Here is a 19,019-nt window from a genome sequence, read left to right as displayed (position 1 = left end):
ATGGTAATTTCCCTGTCACAGAGTACTTAAGGAGGAGAGAAAAGCTGTGAAGGAGGTGAAACGGAAAATGCAATCAACTTTGTTGGAGGTGAAGCAGAAAAACAGTTTTCGAATAGTATAAACTGCTGCTGATTTCATGTGCTGTTGTACCACAGCTCCCAGAAGGATCGCTCAGGAGCTGCCTGGTATGTGCTTGGAAAGGAAGCGAGTGAACTACCAGAGCTGCAGCAGGCGAGGGAGAGGGGAGAGATCAGCTTATAGCAGGGAAGAAACCTTAGAACTCTGCTCTGTAAATCACAGGAACTATCCAGGTAGTTAAGAGGGAACACAGCTCTCAGCGTGTTGAGAAGTTTTGATCCCAAATCACAGAATCCCAAGCTGGTCTGGGCTGGAAGGGTCCTTAAAGCTCATCCCATTCCAAGCCTCTGTCCTGGGCAGGGACACCTTCCACTAGAGCAGGTCTAGAGGGTCCTCTGTGGGGCACAGGCAGCCTCTCCTTATGCTCAGGCCTGTGCAGCACCAGGCTCTCCTCCAGAGCAATATAATGATGCACAAGGTGAAGTTTCAGCACTATAGAAGGATTTGCACTCCTTATTGGATTGGGCAAAATGTAATGATATTAGAGCAGGTGCCTTAAGACAGCATTAAACCAATTTTTGGCTTTAAGTCCATTAGATACAAAGTAAAGGGGTAGTGCTGGCTCTGCACCTCACCAGCAGATAGAGACGGGCTGGTGGTTGTGGGTGTTTTCTTTCTGCACTGGTTGTTCCGGATGTTGCCTCTTGGTTACTGCCCTTTAGCTCCTCTCAGTGTCGGTGTGGTAACGGAACAGAACTCAGTGTGGTGTCTCCTAGAGAGAGGAAAGAAACAGAGGAATGTATTTGTCTTGGCGTGCAGAAACAATAACCCCAGAGCCCCTGTAAGTGACAGCCAGGGGTGTCAGGGGGTGGAGGCTCCAGTGCCAGGAATCAGACCCTGTTCTGAAAGCACGGCTTGTCACTAACATTTCCTCTTGGAAAATGTGAAGAAGTGACCCTAGTGGTAGGTGGCAGGGTTCCCCACCCCAGGAGACCTCTCCAGCCCTTCACCATGAGCCAGCTCCTTCTTGCCTTCTCTGTTCTCCTGTGCACTGTGCCACAGCTTCACCAAAGCGGATGCCCTCAGTCCAGACAAGTCTTTAGCCTCGTGGTCTGGGACTCACACATTCAGTCACCATCACCCCCAGCCCTCAGCTTAGAGGTTTGCTGTCCTTAAATCTGCCTGTGAACAGTCAGCTATGCAAACCCAGCAGGGGTTAACTCATCAGCCAGCACAAATGCTTTGGCCTGCAGTAAACCACCCTCTGAATCACTGCATTTTCCTGCTGATTTCTTCCTTTCTGATCACTTGAGCTCACAGTGAGCTGTCATAAAGCCCTGACCCAAACACCCAGCAGCTTTTCTCTGACATCTCACGCTCTGCACTGCAAGCTCTGCCCCAGCAAGGCTGCAGAGGCCAATGAGATGAGTGTTAGTGTACTTGTGCTGGCTCCAGCCAGCTGGCCAGGGCAGGTCTTAGCAGGTAAATGGAGTGTGTAGGTGCTTCCCGTCATTCTCCTGAGTGCTGAAGCCTATTTATTGCATCTTCCTTGCTAACCAGATTGATGTGGCTCTGACAGTTTCCCCATCCCTTTCCCACATGTAGGCATAGCCTCGTGGAGATCGAAAGAGACTGAGCAACACAGGGACTAACCACTTTAAAACAGGGGGGCAGTTGCATGTTCAGATAATCTGGGGCACTTCCCTTTGACACAGAGCAGTGCAGGTGAAAGCTTTGGGCCCACAGGCACTAGTCTCACTGGTGGTATCTCATAGGTAGATGGCTTCTCACTCAAGGCGTTAGTATCCCAAGTAGAGCCTGTAGTATCATCTGGGATCCAGTCAGATACACTGCAGGCTAGGGCAAATCATGAATAAGTTCTTGTCTGGGAGACCCCCAAGGATGGTACCAGTGACTGGACAAGGGGCACTGAGAGAGTTTGGTGGCAGGGTGTGAAATGGGCCTCTTCAGTTTTCCACTGGCCCTCGTTGGAAGAGCCAAGTTTGTCAGCCCAGGTCCTCCTGCACTTTTATCTTGGGGAGGTGTTTGAGGTGAGAGGCTGCATCCCAGGGCAGCCATGGATGAATTGATCTCTTCTGTCAGTGGAACCAGCACAGCATGATCTTTGCTGTCAGTGCATGGTGCTGGAGGAGATGGGATACATTAGTTCTCACCTGGATGTGATTGATAAAGCCCTGGTATCATTTATTCATCTTGCCTCACTTAGCTTTTGCTTATCACAGGAGGGATCATTATCTCAATGTTCGGGCTAATGACATCAGGCTGCAGGAACAGACTTGATAAATAGGCTCAGGAAGGTCGAGTTACCTCAGTGTTTGTGGCTCCTGTGCCTGGCTGTGGAGGAGCCGGGACACAAGATTAGTTGTTCTCCTGTGCTGCGTTTCTCAAGCTGTCTCCTGTCCACCCGCTGCCACCCCACCTCGTGCTGCACAAACAAGGCCTGCAGTCAGGGAGCAGAACTAAGATCAGAGCCAGCACAGTTTGCTGCCTGGGAACAGAGCGGCAGCCCAGTGACCAGCGGTGAGGTGCTTTGAGATCCTCTGTTGAAATGTGCTGAAGGGCTGTACCCGCTCAGTCATTACTGCTGATTTCTGTAACCGAAACTTGTTGCTATTGCAGGAGTACAACAATTAGTGTCCCTGAGGAATGGTCCCGGCTACCCCGTATTGTGTATGGGTTGGGATATTCAGGAGGAAAGGGCATTTATGGGGTTTCTGAGCATGGCTCCTGAAGGATGCGAGTTGTCTTAGGTGCTGTTGGGCTCAGAGGCAGATGGAGGCTCAGAGCACAGTGCTGCTTCCCTTCCTACCGGCACCTCCAGAGAAAGCAGGTGTTGAGATCCAATTGCTCCCACTCAGCTCTGGCTAATGACAGCACTGGTATCTAGACAGCTCAGTGGAAGAAAAGCCTATGAAATAAATAGCTCCTGATCAAGTATAAGCTAAAGTCTTAAAGGTTGAGGGTGGAGTAAGCAGGTTGTAAGGCGAGTTCCCGTGGTTATATATAGGGAACTCTGAGTGTGTTCTGTGTATGTTGCGTAGTGACCCTGGAAAGGTGCAGTGTTACCGTGTGTCCCGCTGTGTCCTGCCTGGGTCTGTCTGCACGTGTCCATGTGGACTGCCTGTGTGTTCATAGCGTGCTCCCAAAGCTCCCAGTGCTACTGGAGTCATGTGGTAACCTCAGATAAAAGACCTGGAAGGGAAAAAGAGAGTTTTAAATCCTGGCAATTGTCTTCCTCCGAGCTGAGAGATCGGGAAGGTTTCTGGTGACGTTGCCCAGTGCTAAAAGCCACAATGACTGAACTGACAGCGCAGCATCTCTCACTTCTGTCGCACCAAATTATAAACCCTGGAGTTTTCTTGTTCTCATTATGAACAGTTCCACAGCCCCACCCTGCTGAAGGATCTGTCAGTGCAGAGTTAGGCAGGAGCCAGCAGAAGGAGCTCCAAGGCTGGTCTTTCCGAGGCCTTGGGAAGGCAGTGGCAGCCGTGCCTAGAAATTATTGCTTCTCTATCGATCCTTCCCCTTGGCACTTCGAATGCTGTTCCCCAAGCAGCCCACAGCAGCATTGGAAAAGAGCTTTGCTGGAATTCCACTGGAGTTATGGCTTTGCATATTAAAACTAGTCCCTAGAGAGACAACTTTGCACCACAGCCCCGAGTTCTGATGAGGGAGCAAAAGGCTCCAGAGCAGAACAGCAAAATACCTGCCATGCTTCTTCCCAGAGCTGCTGTTTCTTGGGATTTGAAGATGTGTGGATTAGGCGAATTCCCCCCACCCCATTCCTGTGTTGCACTTTGTCTAGAATGTGGGTATGTCCCCCCAGAAAAGCCATTCTTGGGGCACCTGAAGCTATTACTAAGTGCTGTATCCCAGTTTCATAGGAAGATGTATCCTATAGAATTCTCCGCCTTACTTGCCAGAGCACAAACGTATCTCTCTGCATGCCCACAAGCACCTTGGCATTGCACACCACTGGGAGCCACGGTTTGGGTCGCTGAGGCCAGGGAGGCACTTGACAAATAGGATGGGTATGATAAATATGCACAAACCCTCAGCTACTCGCTCGTGTAGAACCACGCAGAAGCTCGGGATGTGGGTCCAGCTCAGATGTTAATGCCAATGGCCCAGTGGGCAGACATTTCTTTAGGAGTCTGGACCAAAAAGGCTGTTTTGGGAGAGAACAGGAGGGGTTGCTGGTGATCTGGCCAGGGGAATCTGCCTTGTTCTCTTTTGGAGAAGACAGGGTATGGATTGCGTTCTTTGCGGTGGCAGTGGACCTTAGCCAGACTCTCCTTTCTCTACTTCTTTAGGTTTGCATAACATTTTGCTGATCCAGATTTATTAGCATTTCTCCATCATGATTAGAATACATCAGTTCACCTCCACAAATTGGTTTAGAGACAGTAAAGAGCTCCACTGGTGCATCACAAGGCTGGTGGCTACTCTGCAGCCACAGGATGCAAAAGACTTTGGGCTGTGTCATTAAAGCAGTGTGCGTTTAGTCCTCCAAAGCTAGGAACAATTGCTCTGTGTCCCTTAGCAGCAGCTTTAGATTCACAGCTCTTCTGTGGTTAGTAGTCTTGTGTGGTTAGTAATCTTGGTGGCACAAGGACTTACTATTGCCTTTGAAGTAATTCCTATAGATCCTAAAGTTCCTCACCAGTCTCTGCTGGGAAAAGTGGTCAAGGCACTAAAGGCTGGTGGCCTCCAGGAGAATGTGTGTGCTCTTGTACAGGTTCAGGGCTGGAGTTTGCCCTCCAGAACAGACTCTGTCCACACGCTGACCTGCCTTCCAGCAAGGTGCCCTGGAGCATGACAGTGGTAGAAGAAGGGATGGAAGTGGTAGGGCAGGGATGAGCTCAAGCCCGTGCTCTGCCCTTATGGAATGTCGCTGGCTTAAGTCACAGAGGGTGATAAATTTGACAGCTGGGGCCTGTCAATGAGGCTGCTGTAGAAGCTGCGTCAGGTATCCTAGAACTGACCCTGTCCACGTTTGACACAAGGGCTCTGGGGCTGCATTCTGCTCTGCAGGCTTCCTGTGGGAGAGAGGAGCTTGGGAAAGACAGAGGAGAAAGCTTGTTGATCAGTAACCCTACTCCAGCATGCAGACACAACCACAGAACATCTCCAGGTTGTGCTTGTCAAATGAGTTTGAAGTACTAACTGTGGTGAGTTTGTTAAAGGTTGATAGGTATGAATCGTGGAACTGTTTCTGTCCAGTGTAAGGGAAGATCTTGGCTGCTCCCTGCAGTGGACAGAGCTGCATGATTTGATGGTATTTGCTGTGAAGGAGAAATCAGTTAGACATAGTCAGGATGGTGTCTCCATTTGCCCTGAACCTTTTGAGGACTTAACAACCCTTGACTGGTAAATTCTATAGCAGAGGAAGCGTATTCATCCTCTTTCCTACACCCAAACTAAAGCCTCAGCTTCGTATGCAAAAGAGATCCTGAATTAGAATGCAATAAGCTATAGAAGTTGTCCAGTGAGCTCCATGAGTGCACTTTGTGAGGCTTTTTCCCTTGTCTGTAAGTACCCGACTGTGTGCAGCCTCCCCGTGCCGGGCTGGTCCCCTGAAGCATGTGTCTGTGTGTGGGCAGGAACCATGAACTGAATGCAAAGAGTCGCATTTCTTTGACACACGTTGCTGTGGTACCTGGGTGCTAATCACCGTATTTTGCCTTCTCTAGCACCTTCCCAGCCGAGGATCTCAAAGTGTTTTACAATCATTAATTAATTTAGCTTCACAACCCTCGTGTGAGGTAGGTGGGTGATGCCATCCCGCTTTCCAGATGAGGAAGGACACTGATCTGCTCGGTGGCTAAAGCCAGGGGAGGCCATGGCCTGGCGATGGCCCTGGGAAGCCTCCACGCGCCACGCCGCCGGGGCTGCCCTCCCCGCAGAAGGAAGAGCAGTTCTGCGTGCGGCAGAGGGGATCCAGAGATGGCCAGAGCTTACAGCAACTGCTCCAGAGCCCTGCTCCTCCCTCCTCTGGAGTTGTGGTTCCAGCCCATCACGCTGCCCTGAGGCTGAAGGAGGGATTCTCCCTCATCAGTGGTGCTGTGGGAAGGGAATACAGAAGTAGCTGTAATGCTGTTCCCTGTAGTCTACACTGGTGGTGACATGCACCCCTTCTGCTCCATTCACCCAGAGCCACCCTTTCTACACCATCCTTTACAGCAGGGTGTGTAGGTCCCAGCTTGCTGAAGCTCCCCTTTTCCCCCTTCCTGTGCAGGAGCTGTGCCGCACAGATGTGGGAATTGCGTGTCTAGAACCTGGAAGAGTAGGCTTGCCAGTTCGGATTGAGCAGAATCAGCCTTTTCTGTGTTCCAGCCAGTTTTGGCTGAACCCAAACTGGGAAATTTAAAGCTAACCCTATGGAAAAGTCCTACAAACTCCTACAGGGAACAGCGAGTTGCCCTTTGTGTAGGCAGACAGCGCTGGGCGGCGCAGGCCCTGCAGGACAGTACTCCCTCCAAAGCAGCTCCGCTCCATCCTGGAGCAGGAACCAGTGCTGGGTGCTCCTGAGGGTGACTGGTTGGGACAGAACCACTCTGGAAGCACGGCAGGGTGGGAGGGTAAAGTCACGCTTGGAAACAGCCAGTGTTAGATGTGAGCGGGGTGAAGGATGCGATTGTCTGACCAGACTGATGCTGCATGTGGCTTGGCTGGGTCTGGGCCTCCTTATGTCACACAGGACTTTTCCATGAGGGCAGAAATACAAAAGTAACGGACTTTTCCAAGCCTTCAACACATGGTCTAGTGTAGGAAACCTCCGAGCTGAGCTTGAGGCAGCCGCTGCCTTCCTCTGTAGGTTTGCTGTCTCTAGCACGTCTCCCTGGTGTTTGGGACCCTGTTATTAAGCGATAAGAAGCGATAGCATGACGAAGAAAGACTACTGACCCAATTGCACTTTGACTGATCTGTTTCTTTTTCCCCCCAATCATCGATGCAGGTGTGAGCTACTCCAAGTCGGTTCCTCCAGCCTACCCACCACCCCAGGATCCATTAAATCAGGGACAATACATGGTGACAGATGGCATATCCCAGTCCCAGGTCTTCGAGTTCACCGAACCCAGACGCAGCCAGGCACCATTCTGGCAAAACTTCAGCAGGTTAACACCATTCAAAAAATAATACCTAGAGAGATGGAGAATTTTAACTTAAAAGAACTAAAACTTAAAAAATAAAAATAAATAAAATTATATTTATAGATGGACCTTTTTTCGGAGAAGCACTGTTGCAACTAAATATATATACATATATATATATGTACCCCCGTTTTAAAAATAATAATATGTATACATATATGTATATATATAGAAGGACCAAAAACTTTTTTTGTTGTTTTTGGGAAGCAGTCTGCTACTAGATACTAGGAAGCACCAATGATTTCTGACCATGTGACCTGTTTTATTTTACTCCATTGGTTGGACATCTTACTTTGTTTTGTTTCTTTTTCTCTCCTTCATTTCCATCCGAGTCGTCACTGGCATCCCAGAATGCTTTCTCGCTTGTGTGAATTCCTCATGGAAGTTCCTCATGGACTACATTGGTGTATATTTCATTTGATTTTATTTATGGGGGGTTGTTTGGTTTTTGGAGTGCCGGGAGGTCTCCGCTCCCTCTCCCTCCCTCTCCGTCCCTTCCTTGGCTGTCCCCGGAGTTGCCATTTCAGCGATGAGCATCGACCCGCTCCCCGTCCTGTCCTGCATCCTCTGGTCTGCCTCGTGCCTGTCTGGATGTGCTCCCTTGTGCACCATGCTCTGCTGCGCAGTATTTCTCTGGCTTTAACTGTTGTGTTGTGGCAGGTGAAAACCAGCAGAAAGGGTTTCAGCTCTTTAGGAAGCGAGAGATGGGTTTTCCTCAGTGAGTTTTTGCACTCGTTTTAAGCACTCTCTTTTTCTCGATTCAGTGTGATCTGGTCACACTCGGAGCAAGACTGAGAAAAGAATATCAGGGGCTTTTGTTGATTTCTTTTGCATTCAGCTTCCTTTCTGTGGGGTTTGATTTGTTTTCTTTTTAAGCTGACACTCTGAAAAGCCCACTGCTATCTTTGTTTTCCCTGCAAAGATAAAAGCTGAACAACTGATGGCTTCACGCCCTCCATCCAGCTGAGGAAAATTGGCTATTGGGCTCTAGCAAATGGCCAGTTTTCTTTCTTTCTTCAGGAACTAAGGTCCCATCCTGTTGGCCACAGTCTCGCCCACATTAATTAGTGTTAATGAACCCCTGATTGCCATTTCCAGGAGCAGTGATCCCACCAGTGAGGAGGACTATGGCTGCACTCATTGCCTGCTCCCCTCTGTTGCATACGAGATCCCTGGCTTTGCTTGGGCACTGACCTAAACCCCGAGCTGCCAGCAGTGACCTGGCAGCGGAAGGATCATTGCCCGAGTCATTGGAAGTATTTACTGATGCCGAGTTGAGAACTGCCTTTCAGGAAAGAGATGGATGTGACCTGAGGAGTTTAGCAAGGTTTAGCCAATGCCCATGATTACGTGGCCTAATCTAAATCAGAGATCAGTTCAATCTAACCCCATCGGTGGCTCAGCAGAGGTGTATCCCTGTCGGTGGCTCTGGAGGGATTAGCTGAACTCTCCAGGTCCCTTTCTCTCTTTTTCTCCCTTTGGAGGTTCATAGCTCTGTTCTCAAAGACACTTCCTACAATTTCAGCCTTAAGTATGTTTGTTTGCAAGCGCAAAGCTTGCGTTTGAGCTTGTAAAACAAAATCCTTGTGCACTAGGGTGATTTTTTTCTCCTAGGGCAAATGAGTCTGTTTAACCAGATTTAGAAGAGGAAGCTAAAACCTTTGCAGAGCTGTTCTGCAAGCTCCTTTGGAATGTGGGATGAAGTGATTGATCACAGAATGTACCGTTTTCTTTTGAACCCGGTACACCACAGAAGCACCCCAGGCCATGCATGGAGCTAGAGGCTTTTTCTCCCCTAGTACAAGTGAATGGGAAGAGCAGAGGTGATTTCATTATTTCCATGGAGCCTGTTTTATTTCTGGGCATATTCCAAGGCAGTGGCTATGGGGTTTATTTTAAGTGCAGAACTAATCTCTCTTGCAGTTTTTAGTCATCTAGAAACTGGAGAAACAGCAAAGGCAGGTTAGTGTTTGGGAGAGGAAGAGCAGCCCCTCTGTGCCAGTGGGAAGGGAATCGCAAGTAGGAAGCAACCCAATTTTATATCAGAAGTTATTTTTGTGCTCTTTTGTATCTCTGCATTTTGAAGGTGAGGTTTGGATATTGAATATATAGCAAATCTTACTTGGTTTCATTGAGAGGAAGGGTATTTAAAGGCACGGATGAGGTGGGTTCTCAGGAGTTAAATGTACTATTTCTGAGTGGCTGGAGAGATGCGCAGAGAGAGAGAGAAAGAGAGAGATGATTACAAGCTGTTGTCAACGTGATGAAAATTTCACTTATTCCTTTTGCCTTTTTAATTGCTTAGGGGGAAAAAAAAAGTAACAAGCACATTAGTTAAGCCTGTTCATTTACTGTTTTGTGCCTCAGAGAGTGAGAATGAGACATCCATAATTTTTATGAGAAGATGCTTCCTAAATATTCAGCACTAGGAAAAACGAAACACCACCGCCACACCATTATTTGCATCATAAATCAAGACTCGCTTGATCTGACAAGGCCACTTGTTGGACTCGCAGCTTCTTTCTTAACTGGAAAGCCAAACCAAACTCGCATTGCTCGTGCTTGCCGAGGCCGGCGGCAGGCAAAGCACATGCGGGCCTTTGTTCCAGAGGGAAGAGGGGCTTGGCTCTCAGGCAATGGCGTGCAAGAAAGCTCTTCCCCTCCATAAATTGCCACGGTGCTGCAAGAGATGGAGCATTGTCACAAAGAAGAACCAGCACTGGGTCCCACTGTCACTGCCTGCTGTGGCCTCCCCATAGGGAGCAGGGTCGGGCTGCTCGTGTGCGCGGGAGCAGCGCAGACGCAGATTTGGGGTGATTTTGACTGAGCATCCGATAGAGACTTTGATTTCAATGCCAGACAGGAGGAACCCACTTACCATTCCATGTGCAGAAACGAGAGCTGTAACAAACTTACATGTTTACGGTATTTCTCTGGCTGAATCTATATATATATATAAAGAATAAAAATACCCTCTTCCCTAGGTAAATGACATGCATTACCCCTTGACCTAGACACTAGAACAGAGGATCTAAATTCAAGCCTTCCGCCTCCCCACCCTCTCCAAAAAGCTCAAACGAGAACCAACCTAGGTGCATCTAACAGTTGTAAATAGAAAATACTACATAGAGAAATATATTTGAAATCTGTTTCAGTTTCTGGATGGTCACTGGCCGTCCCCTGCAATGTTATTGATAGTACACTGTGGTGCTTTGGGTTTCTGGTTTTGTTCTCTTTATGCTCTGTCATCTTTTCATTGCAGCTACATTTCAGGGAACATGTATATTTAGTAGCTATTGTAAGTTCTGCATGGCATCACCAAGCTTATTTTTCCTTAAGAAGAACAGAAGAGGCTGTAGGAGTTTCAAGGCACTATTGACGACAGGGACTCGTAGCAGAGAATTTAACACAAAAAAAATATATATAAAAAAAAAAGGTTTTTAAAATTCTAGTTTGAAGCCAAATACCTGATATTTTAGTGCTTTTGGGGTTTTATCAGTAAGAGCAAAAAATATTTAAAAAAAAAAAGAAAAAAAAAAGGATTTTGGTAACGCAGCTGATCCGCACTTGCCAGTTTTATTATTTTGTTTCTATTGGACTGTTTGACCCCGTCAAACAAGTGTCAAAGTTGTGTGTATAAAACAAAAGAAAAAGTGTTTAAAGAAGTGTTGTAAAGACACTGAGCCTTATGAAAATATTTATGGAATTAAATAAAAAGAAGTGAAAAGGCATCTGAAGGCATTTTAAATCATTTCCCTCAGAGCGGGCTCCCGTTTCCTGCAGGCTGGGGGGGCTCCGGCAGAGCAGCCGCTAAGACACTGCTCTGCACCCAAGACATAGGTTTGTTGTGGACTTACCCCGCTTCCCCCGTGCTTTGTGTCTCCATCTGAACCGAGTGCAGTGATTGATGAGTAGCTGGAGGTCCAACCCTGGCAGAGCACGGCTGAGTGCTGGCAGGGGTTGCTCTAAGTGCAGCTCGGGGCAAGCCTGCTGCAAACGTGGCTTTAAAGCGCTTTTTGTTCCTGCACTTTGCTCAGTTCCAGCCCAAGCATGAAGAGAGCTGCATCCTCCATAGACAGCTGATCCCAAACACCTTGGGAGCAACGCAAGCAGCGTTTCAGAGCACGTGGAGGTAGAGCAGGGGGTGGGCTCTGGAGGGGAGGGAGCCTGGCCCTGTGCTGTTCCGCTGGACCAGGGCTGGACCTGGGGAGAGAGGAGCAGGTTCCTGCCCTGGTTTTTCCCTTGGCAAGTGCCTGCAGGCAGAAGGAGCTGGGTGCTTCACCTCTGAAAGGCGGAGTGCTCTCTCCAGAAACCCTTTACCAGGTAAGACAGTCCTGTATTTCTAGGTAGCCCAAAATACAGTTGCACCCAAGGAAGCAGGTTATGGCATCACAGTGCCCGGACCCAGCAGAGCTTGGGAACAATGCCTTGGTGTTGTGTGGAGAAGCACAGGCACACGTACCGAGTTACAGTCAATGACTGCAGCCAAAGAGGTAGGTTTCCCTGACTTTCTGCTTGTTCCTGCCTGTCCTGCAGGTGCCTGCCTGGGTGAGCAGTGCCAGTTTGCTGGCACGTGGACTGACCACATGGAAGCTAGATTAGGAAACAAGTCAGACAAGGAAACAAACCCAAGGCAGCTCTGCTGTGGGAGAGAGAGAGTAGAGAGGCAAAGATGTGAGCACGAAGGCTTCTGTGGAGCCAGAGTTAGAGCAGGTCCAGGCACTGGCTCACCCAGACCTCAAACATCTCAGCTTCACATTTGCCTCCTGCTTCAGCAATACCCCAACAAGCCAAGCTTTTTTGCTTACCTTATTGCTTGCAGTGGAGAGCTGGTGCTGTGCTGTCCAGATGATCTTGGTCCTTTTGTCACCTGGGAGGTTCCAAAGTGTGCTGCTGGGAGAGCAGACCCAAAAAGCGGTTACGTACAAAACCTCCCTTGAAGAAGCCCTCTCCTACCCCCACCGCCTTCTTTGCAGGCCAAAAGAGTTGTTTGCCAGAATTGTGCACTCCACATTTGCAAATGGGAGCTGTGGGGAAGGAGGGGTTGCAGGCAGGGAGCCGTGCGCATTGCCCAAGATGCGTAATGGACCAAGAAAAGCTCTCACAGGGAATGGGGAAGAAACCCGGTCACTCAGCACGTGTGCTGGGAGCAAGAGCAGCACTGAAGCTGGCTCAAGCAATAACTGATCTCTGTGCCCGTGCCCTGGCTTGCTTTCCTGGTGGTGGCTGGAGAGAAGAGCACTCCATGGCCACAAAGGCCCCCCGCAACCTGTGGCTGACAGTCACCTTAGGTATGTCATTTAATAACAGTGTTTGCTTGGTTTTAATCCTCTCCAGCCACCCAGCATTCAGCTACTAAGAACTCTGGTCGCATAAAACCAAAACCAAAGAAACCCAGTTTCAAACCCATTTGTCTCAGGGCACTAGGTTCATCAGGGTAACACCCCAAAGAACCAAAAAGGTAGCAGCAGGGACACACCAGCTGGTGCCTGAGCCCTCGCTTAGAAACTCACTTCAACACATGCTCGAGTCCACCATTTTCCACCAAAGCTGTTACTCCATTCACAGCAAAGTGCAGAATTCGGCCCTCAGTGAATGGTGATGGGTAGGGAAATGACTTTGACTTACCACCTGTGTTCCTGTGCCTGTCGTTGGTCTGTCGTGGTGCTTCACCTGCTGCCTGTGCGGTTGTCCGGCTGTGTGGCTGTTGTGCAGCATCCGTGGGAAAGCCTCCACGGGCAGAGCCAGGCCCTGGCTCTGCCTGGGAACTGCAATAGAAGGGGTAAAGCTTTTAGGCTGATATGTCCGTGACATGACTGGAACGTTGTATGAATGAATCTGAACATCAAAGCCATCTCAGTGTTATCCATGTGTGTATATCCGTGGTATCACAGCTGAGCTTCTGCTTTTTAAGGAATCAGGCTTTCAATCTGACTGATGGTGCTGGGATTACAGATCCCAGTCTTCCCAAACAATAGATTTTCTTGTTATTCGGTAGCTAAGAAGCACACAGGTTTTGCACTAAGCACAGCAGGAGGTCAGCATCCTCCAAAGCGTGTAATGCACCATCTGTGCTGGGGTTCTAAAGAGCAAACTGGAATTGCACGTTGCTGGGGATGCAGCAGGAATAACCGGCATTTTCAAGAGCGTTTCTAAGCACTGTCCATCGAGGGTTTCACAATCCTTCCCTGCCAAGGAAGGACAGGAGCTGTTTAACTGCAAGTATAACCTCCCCAAACCTGAACGTGTTCATTTGTCTGAACCCCTTACCTTTGCTATGGAAACGGGCTACACGGTATTTCTTAAATGCTTTTAATGTTCACATCCTTTTTTTTTCCAGCTCACTCCAGGCACAATGCATCCTGGTGAAGACTTGCACCTTTCTCATTTCAGAGCCACAGTAATTTGTCACCTCTTGCAGGTTTGACAGGGCCTCTGCGCTCGGCCCTTTCCGCAGGCTGGGCTGAGCAGCAGCGATGGCTCAAAACTGGTTTCCCCATTCCAACCATTCCCAACCCTCCCTCCAGCACCTCACTGTCCACACACCAGCCACAGCCGGTCTGCACGTTGTCTGAGAGCCACAGAGCGCTCTCCTCTTCTCTCAGTACTGGTTACAGCAGCAACAAATGGTCCCCAAGACACAGCCACTGTGGGGATTGTGTTTCTCATTTAGGAGAGGATGTAAGGGTGTTGAACCCTTGCAGAGACGTTTGCCTCATACAGACAACATCAGCGCTTGGAGAAGCGCTTGGGCCGAGGCACCGTCAGCGCTGGCTGCCTCTGCTGGTAACCACGCTCCGAGTGCAGATGAGGCTGTGCACACACAGGGCTGTGCTCACATCTTCTCCTGCCCTTCTGCTCTAACAGCAGAGAGCTGTAACAGTGCAGCTGGAGCCCGCCTGGCTGTTACACCCCTTGTACAGCTCGAGGGGAACACACGCACGGGTTTGCAAGGATCTGGGTTTTTCAGAACAAACCATGGTGCTAAATCGGTTCATAAATTACCTCTGAGAATTGAGGCTCCAAGGGGCTTCCTGGCTGCTCCTGGAAGGCAGGAGAAGCTCTCTCCAGGAGAGGTTTGTTGTAGTTTTCCATCTGGAGAAGCAATAAGAGGATATGTTGGTACATTTGCTTCTCCTCTCAGCTCACTTTCATGCAGCAATGACCCAGAGGGTGTGCAGGTTTGCATTCAAGCCTTTACACGTTTGCAGGACATCAGAGAGCAGGAGGCCCTCACCCATAGCATGGTGGGGGGGTGATGCCAAAGAAGTAATGGCCATTATCCAAGCACAGGGTCGGGGCCCCTCTTACCTGTACAGAAGCCACGAGAGACTCCTTTGAATCAGTGGGGTTTTTTCCCTAGAACTGTGTAACTGAGGTGAATAAGAAAAAGAATCCCATTCCTGACTGTTGTCTGCACTGATACAAACTGGAACAACCTCAGTGACCTACCACAGACTTACTTATTGCAGGTGTTACTGAAAGCAGTGCTTGATCCAACAGGTTAGTGACTGGACTGATCCAGACTGGAAATGCTTGGCAATAGTTTACCTCTTCCTCCTAAAGACAGTGATTTCAAGGCAGGTTTTATCTAGGCTGGGCTGATATCAAATCACATTCACTGCAGAACACTCCAGAAGTGTGAAGAGTGCAGCAGGTTTGAACAAATAAGTCATTTACAGAATGAAGTCACTGCTGTTATCTCAGCAAGTCCTCTGTCACCGGCTCTTTCTTCACCCAGGCAAGAGCTGGCCTGTCAGGATGAATGGGCTGAGCAGAGCTTTGTTGAGCCATATTGCCCAGGTCCCTTTAATATCACTTTGATGCCAGCTGACCTGGACATGGGAAAGCTTTCCCACCATCAATCACTCCTGTGCAGGGCTTCTTTGGAGTCTAAGTTATTTTAGCACATCTTACAGTGGAATTTAGCTTTCAGTTTGGCTGAAACACTGCGGTGTTGGTGTCCATGGCCAGCACTCCCAGGGGACACCCAAGCAAGTGACACAAAAACCTGTGGCAGTCAAAGAGAGCCCAGCTCCAACAGGCAAAAGCACTGGTGCCTGTTCCATGGGTGGGTGCTGGGGGGTCAGGAACAGGGAGGGTTAATCTCTCATCCTGCCAAGGGGAGCTGTAACGCTGCCACGAGCCTTAATGGAGCCCTTACCCTGCAGGCTGATTTTGTGGGGGAATATGTGACCAATGCACTGATTTCCTCAAAGTTTCACTCCCCCACAGATACGGGGCAGCAAGAGAGGAGTCCCTGGCCAGCCCTGCTGCTGCGGTGGTTTCACGCTATACAAAGGAAATCCAGAGTCTTTGGACCGGGAAAAGAAAATAGGAGCAAACACAATATATACTCGTAGCCGAGCTGAGATGGGTGATGTGGTCTCTGGTTCTGCTCCCAAGATGGTTTGTGCCCATTCCCTAAGGACATTGAGTGTACAGGCTCCCCACAAAGCCGACTCGCCGCCTGAAGGCATCTGCTGTTTGCTGGTGACAGTAAAGGTGACTGCAAAGGTGATGCTAAAGGGGCTTTGACACACAAGGTACGTATCCAGGCAGGATACCTGCCCCAGCCTGGATTCTGGTTGCTCGTCAGGTGTGGGCAGGATCACTGGGACCAAAAGGAAATGGATGGAGAAGAGCAAGAACTTTGCACTGCAGAGCAGGGGCTGACTAACGGTGTGGGGCCGGCTGTGCGTGCAGCCAGGATGTGTCATGCTGCTGTTATCCGTGTCGCTGGTGCAGTTACTGGCCTGATTTTTACTGTCTGGATGTACTATTAAACAAGTTTGATTTTGTTGCCTGATTACAGATGAGTGGTTTCAGCCTCATGCATAACCTGGGGGCTCTGTTCATGACATCCCTGGACAGGGAGAAGCAGGTTGGTTGTTGTGTGTGGATGCAACATGGGTTTATACTGGAGTGGAGAATAACAGCACTTACTTGGCAATGGGAAACAAAGGGTTGGGTTTTCCCACCTGCTTCTTGCACCTTGGCCATGCTGATCCTGCTGAGTAACAAGCCCACTGGATACTGGGCTGTGTTCAGGCTGTCTCCTGTGGGGAGCAAAGAAGAAATCAGAGCACATACTCAAGAAGCAGCACCCACGTTCACTGTTAAAGTGCTCCTTCACACCCCCCAGACAGACCCGTTTTGAGTTTGCAGGGTCAGGAGCTACCGGGAATGGTTTGCAGTTAGGGAATAACAGGTCCCCAAGAAGCCAGAGGTAAGAACCCCAGGGAAGAGCAATGTGGAGGCTGCTCAGTGCTGGCTTTGCCCTCACTCTGGAATTCTTTCATCTTTTCATTAAGAGGCATGTTAGCAATACCCAGTCATGCTTGCTCTGCACCAAACGCCAACAGAAAGTTTCTGCTGGAAGAGAAAGGCTAATATAAACCACTGTAGAAATGCAGTTTGAATTCTACCCCCTGGGCTGTAATTCCTGTGCTGTTCCCAGGCTGGAAGATGAGAAATTCAGAGAGGGCAGCACAAAGAGGGCACTGCTTCAGTGACAGGGGTTATTTATACCTGTGCCAAACTAGCGTGAGCTGTTGGTAACAGCAGGGGCCGTTCACTTTGATCTGCTGACACGTACAACCGCTGCCAGGTGTGCAAAGAGTCTGAAGACCAACAGCAATATTGCGATGGGCTATCCCCCTGCCAACGGCAACAGAAGGGTTCAATAAATAACCCTGTCTCTGCGGTGTTTCTGCCCAAACACTGCGGCCCAGACCCTTCATGTGAAACTAAGCATAAGGAACCAGGCAGCAGAGCAGCTCAGGGTCACTGTCCCTGCCCGCTCTAGCGGAGCACTCGGAGCTAACAGTGGGCAGATTACAGGCCAAGTGAGCTGTAAAATGACTCAGCAAATGAAGGCAGTACTGATGTCGAGGACTGCTTGGCTAAGTAAAACACGCTGATTTTAAAGTGTGCTTTTTAATTGTTCCTCTTGACTCACGGCTCGTATCAATTTAAAGCTGCTCTTGCAGAAGCGCTGTTGTTGTTTGACTCCTGAGAATCAGTGCTAAAGCCAGTGATGGATTAGACTGAGGTGGTGGGAAGGGGACGGTGTGTTCGGGACAGCATTTCAAACATGCCAGCGCTCATCAGGGTGTGACAGGAACAGAAAGGCTGAGGGCTCGACAAGATGAACAAAGCCAGGAGCGAGCAAAGAGAACACGGTGCAGAGACCAGTGTCTGCTGCAGCACCCTGAGCACCCTGCACAACATGGGTGCTGGGTGCACCCAAACTGCTGCACTGGATGTGTGACGCCACCACCCTGCTCTGCAGAAGCAATGAGTGGTTGAGATTTAGTCCTGGAGAGACTGACACACAGTGGGCCCCAAAGAGCAGCCGGTGCCCAGCACCCTGGGTCCCCATGGCCAGCCAGGCTGAGGCGATGCCTGAAGCCATGTTCTCCACCTGCCTTCCTGGTTTACATCCTTACCCCTGTGCCCCTCTTGCTGGGGGCAGAATCACAGCATCACAGACTGGTCTGGGTTGGAAGGGACCTCAAAGACCATCCCTGCCACCCTGTGCAGTGTGTCTGAATGGACCCAGCCAAGTCCCATGCAGCCTCCTCTTCCCCATAGGGGAGCACTGGACTGACGGACCTGTAGCTTTAAACTTACAAATCCATGTATTTCTTCCCTTCTTTTTTCATTTTCTTCTTTTCCTTTCCTCTCTCTCTTCTAGTTCCTCTCCTTCCTTTCTTCCCTTTCCTTTCCTCTTTGCTTTTATGATTTCCTTAGATATCTAATCCATTGTCCCGACACATCTTGCTAGTACAGCTCATTCAGGAAGCCTGGAGTTCTGTGTTCCCCTGCCCTGACCAGCACTGGGAGCTGTAAGCCCTTCAGCAGTGAGGTGATTCACGATCAATCTCCTCGCTTTCTACTTGTGATTTTTAACAAGTGCTGCAATTCATGGACAAAAACTCCTCTTCTTCACTATCTCCCAGCTCGACGCCATTACACAAATAGAGCTCAGGGTGTGCATTCACCTGCGACAAGGATGTTGCTGTATGTTAGCGCCTGGCCATTAGTTGTAGCAGCGGAAACAAAGCCATGCACGAGTCATTTAAACAGCAGCATTTCTCCCAGTGACATTATTCCCTGTTATTCATGCAGTGGTGAACAGGAGCCTGGCACGGATTGGGAAAGCTCCGTGTGCACACACACCCGCATCTCTTCATTTCAGTAGTGAGGAAAATGAGCACACCAAGGTGTGAGGGTGCCCCGGCACTGCCTGCCACAGGGAGCACATCACAGCTTCTGAGTTCACCTCTCATGTCCCCCCAAACCCCTCCTCACCTTGCCCCTGCCCAAGTGGTACAGTACAAGCTGATAAGGTTGCGCCTGGGTTAAGGACACCCCTAGCATCAGCTGTTTGGGTTTCATGGTGTGATTCAAATGCAATGGGAGGGCAGTCAATGGCATGATCAGAGCTCTTTTAAATTCAGAATCAGTGTGATGGAGCCTAGATCCCAGCTAGACAGAACAACGGGAACAATGTACCACTTGAGCAGGCAATGCCAGCCCTGCTCCACAGCCTCCTCATCTCACCTCTCACTGGAGAAAGCAGTGTGATAAGAGGCCCTTTGGTTTGCAGGGCTCTTGGCTTCCACTTGCAAACTCCTTTCCAGCCCAAGCTCTGCTAGCTATCATCTCGTATAGTGCATCAATCATTGCCAGTCTCCATTTCCAACTGGAACATGGTGCCTCCCCGCAGCCAGTTCCCGAGCATTTCTCTGTGCACGTCCC

The 19,019-nt window shown here is 49.5% G+C and overlaps 1 protein-coding gene and 1 long non-coding RNA gene across 12 annotated transcripts in view; one reads left to right on the top strand and one right to left on the bottom strand.

Moving 5' to 3' along the window:
- The window catches only part of ARHGEF9 (Cdc42 guanine nucleotide exchange factor 9), a 189,483-nt gene extending 173,431 nt beyond the window's left edge, over positions 1 to 16,052 (top strand). For 7 of the 11 annotated variants that reach the window (XM_061445824.1, XM_061445828.1, XM_061445829.1 and 4 more), the window contains 2 exons: positions 7,058 to 7,217; positions 15,489 to 16,052. In XM_061445824.1, coding sequence (XP_061301808.1) covers positions 7,058 to 7,217; positions 15,489 to 15,591 — 263 coding nt within the window. In that variant the 3' untranslated portion in view covers positions 15,592 to 16,052. Of the gene's footprint in view, positions 1 to 7,057; positions 7,218 to 9,620; positions 10,985 to 15,488 lie in introns of those variants that run through there. The other 4 variants (XM_061445825.1, XR_009741937.1, XM_061445826.1 and 1 more) reach the window with 4 other exon arrangements.
- LOC133265388 (uncharacterized) overlaps positions 12,910 to 19,019 on the bottom strand; it is a 31,945-nt gene continuing 25,835 nt past the window's right edge. Inside the window, exons 3-4 of the long non-coding RNA XR_009741944.1 lie at positions 16,200 to 16,312; positions 12,910 to 13,021 (exon numbers count right to left, since the gene is read on the bottom strand). This is a non-coding gene — a long non-coding RNA (uncharacterized LOC133265388). The remainder of the gene's footprint in view (positions 13,022 to 16,199; positions 16,313 to 19,019) is intronic.

This window comes from Pezoporus flaviventris, unplaced genomic scaffold (assembly GCF_033815535.1).
Source record: "Pezoporus flaviventris isolate CSIRO_AGI_PZ_B2104156 unplaced genomic scaffold, CSIRO_AGI_Pfla_v1 ptg000005l, whole genome shotgun sequence".
In the NCBI taxonomy this organism is placed as follows: domain Eukaryota; kingdom Metazoa; phylum Chordata; class Aves; order Psittaciformes; family Psittacidae; genus Pezoporus; species Pezoporus flaviventris.
The sequence above is the reverse complement of the archived record's forward strand: the minus strand, read 5'-3'. Positions and strand labels throughout refer to the sequence as shown.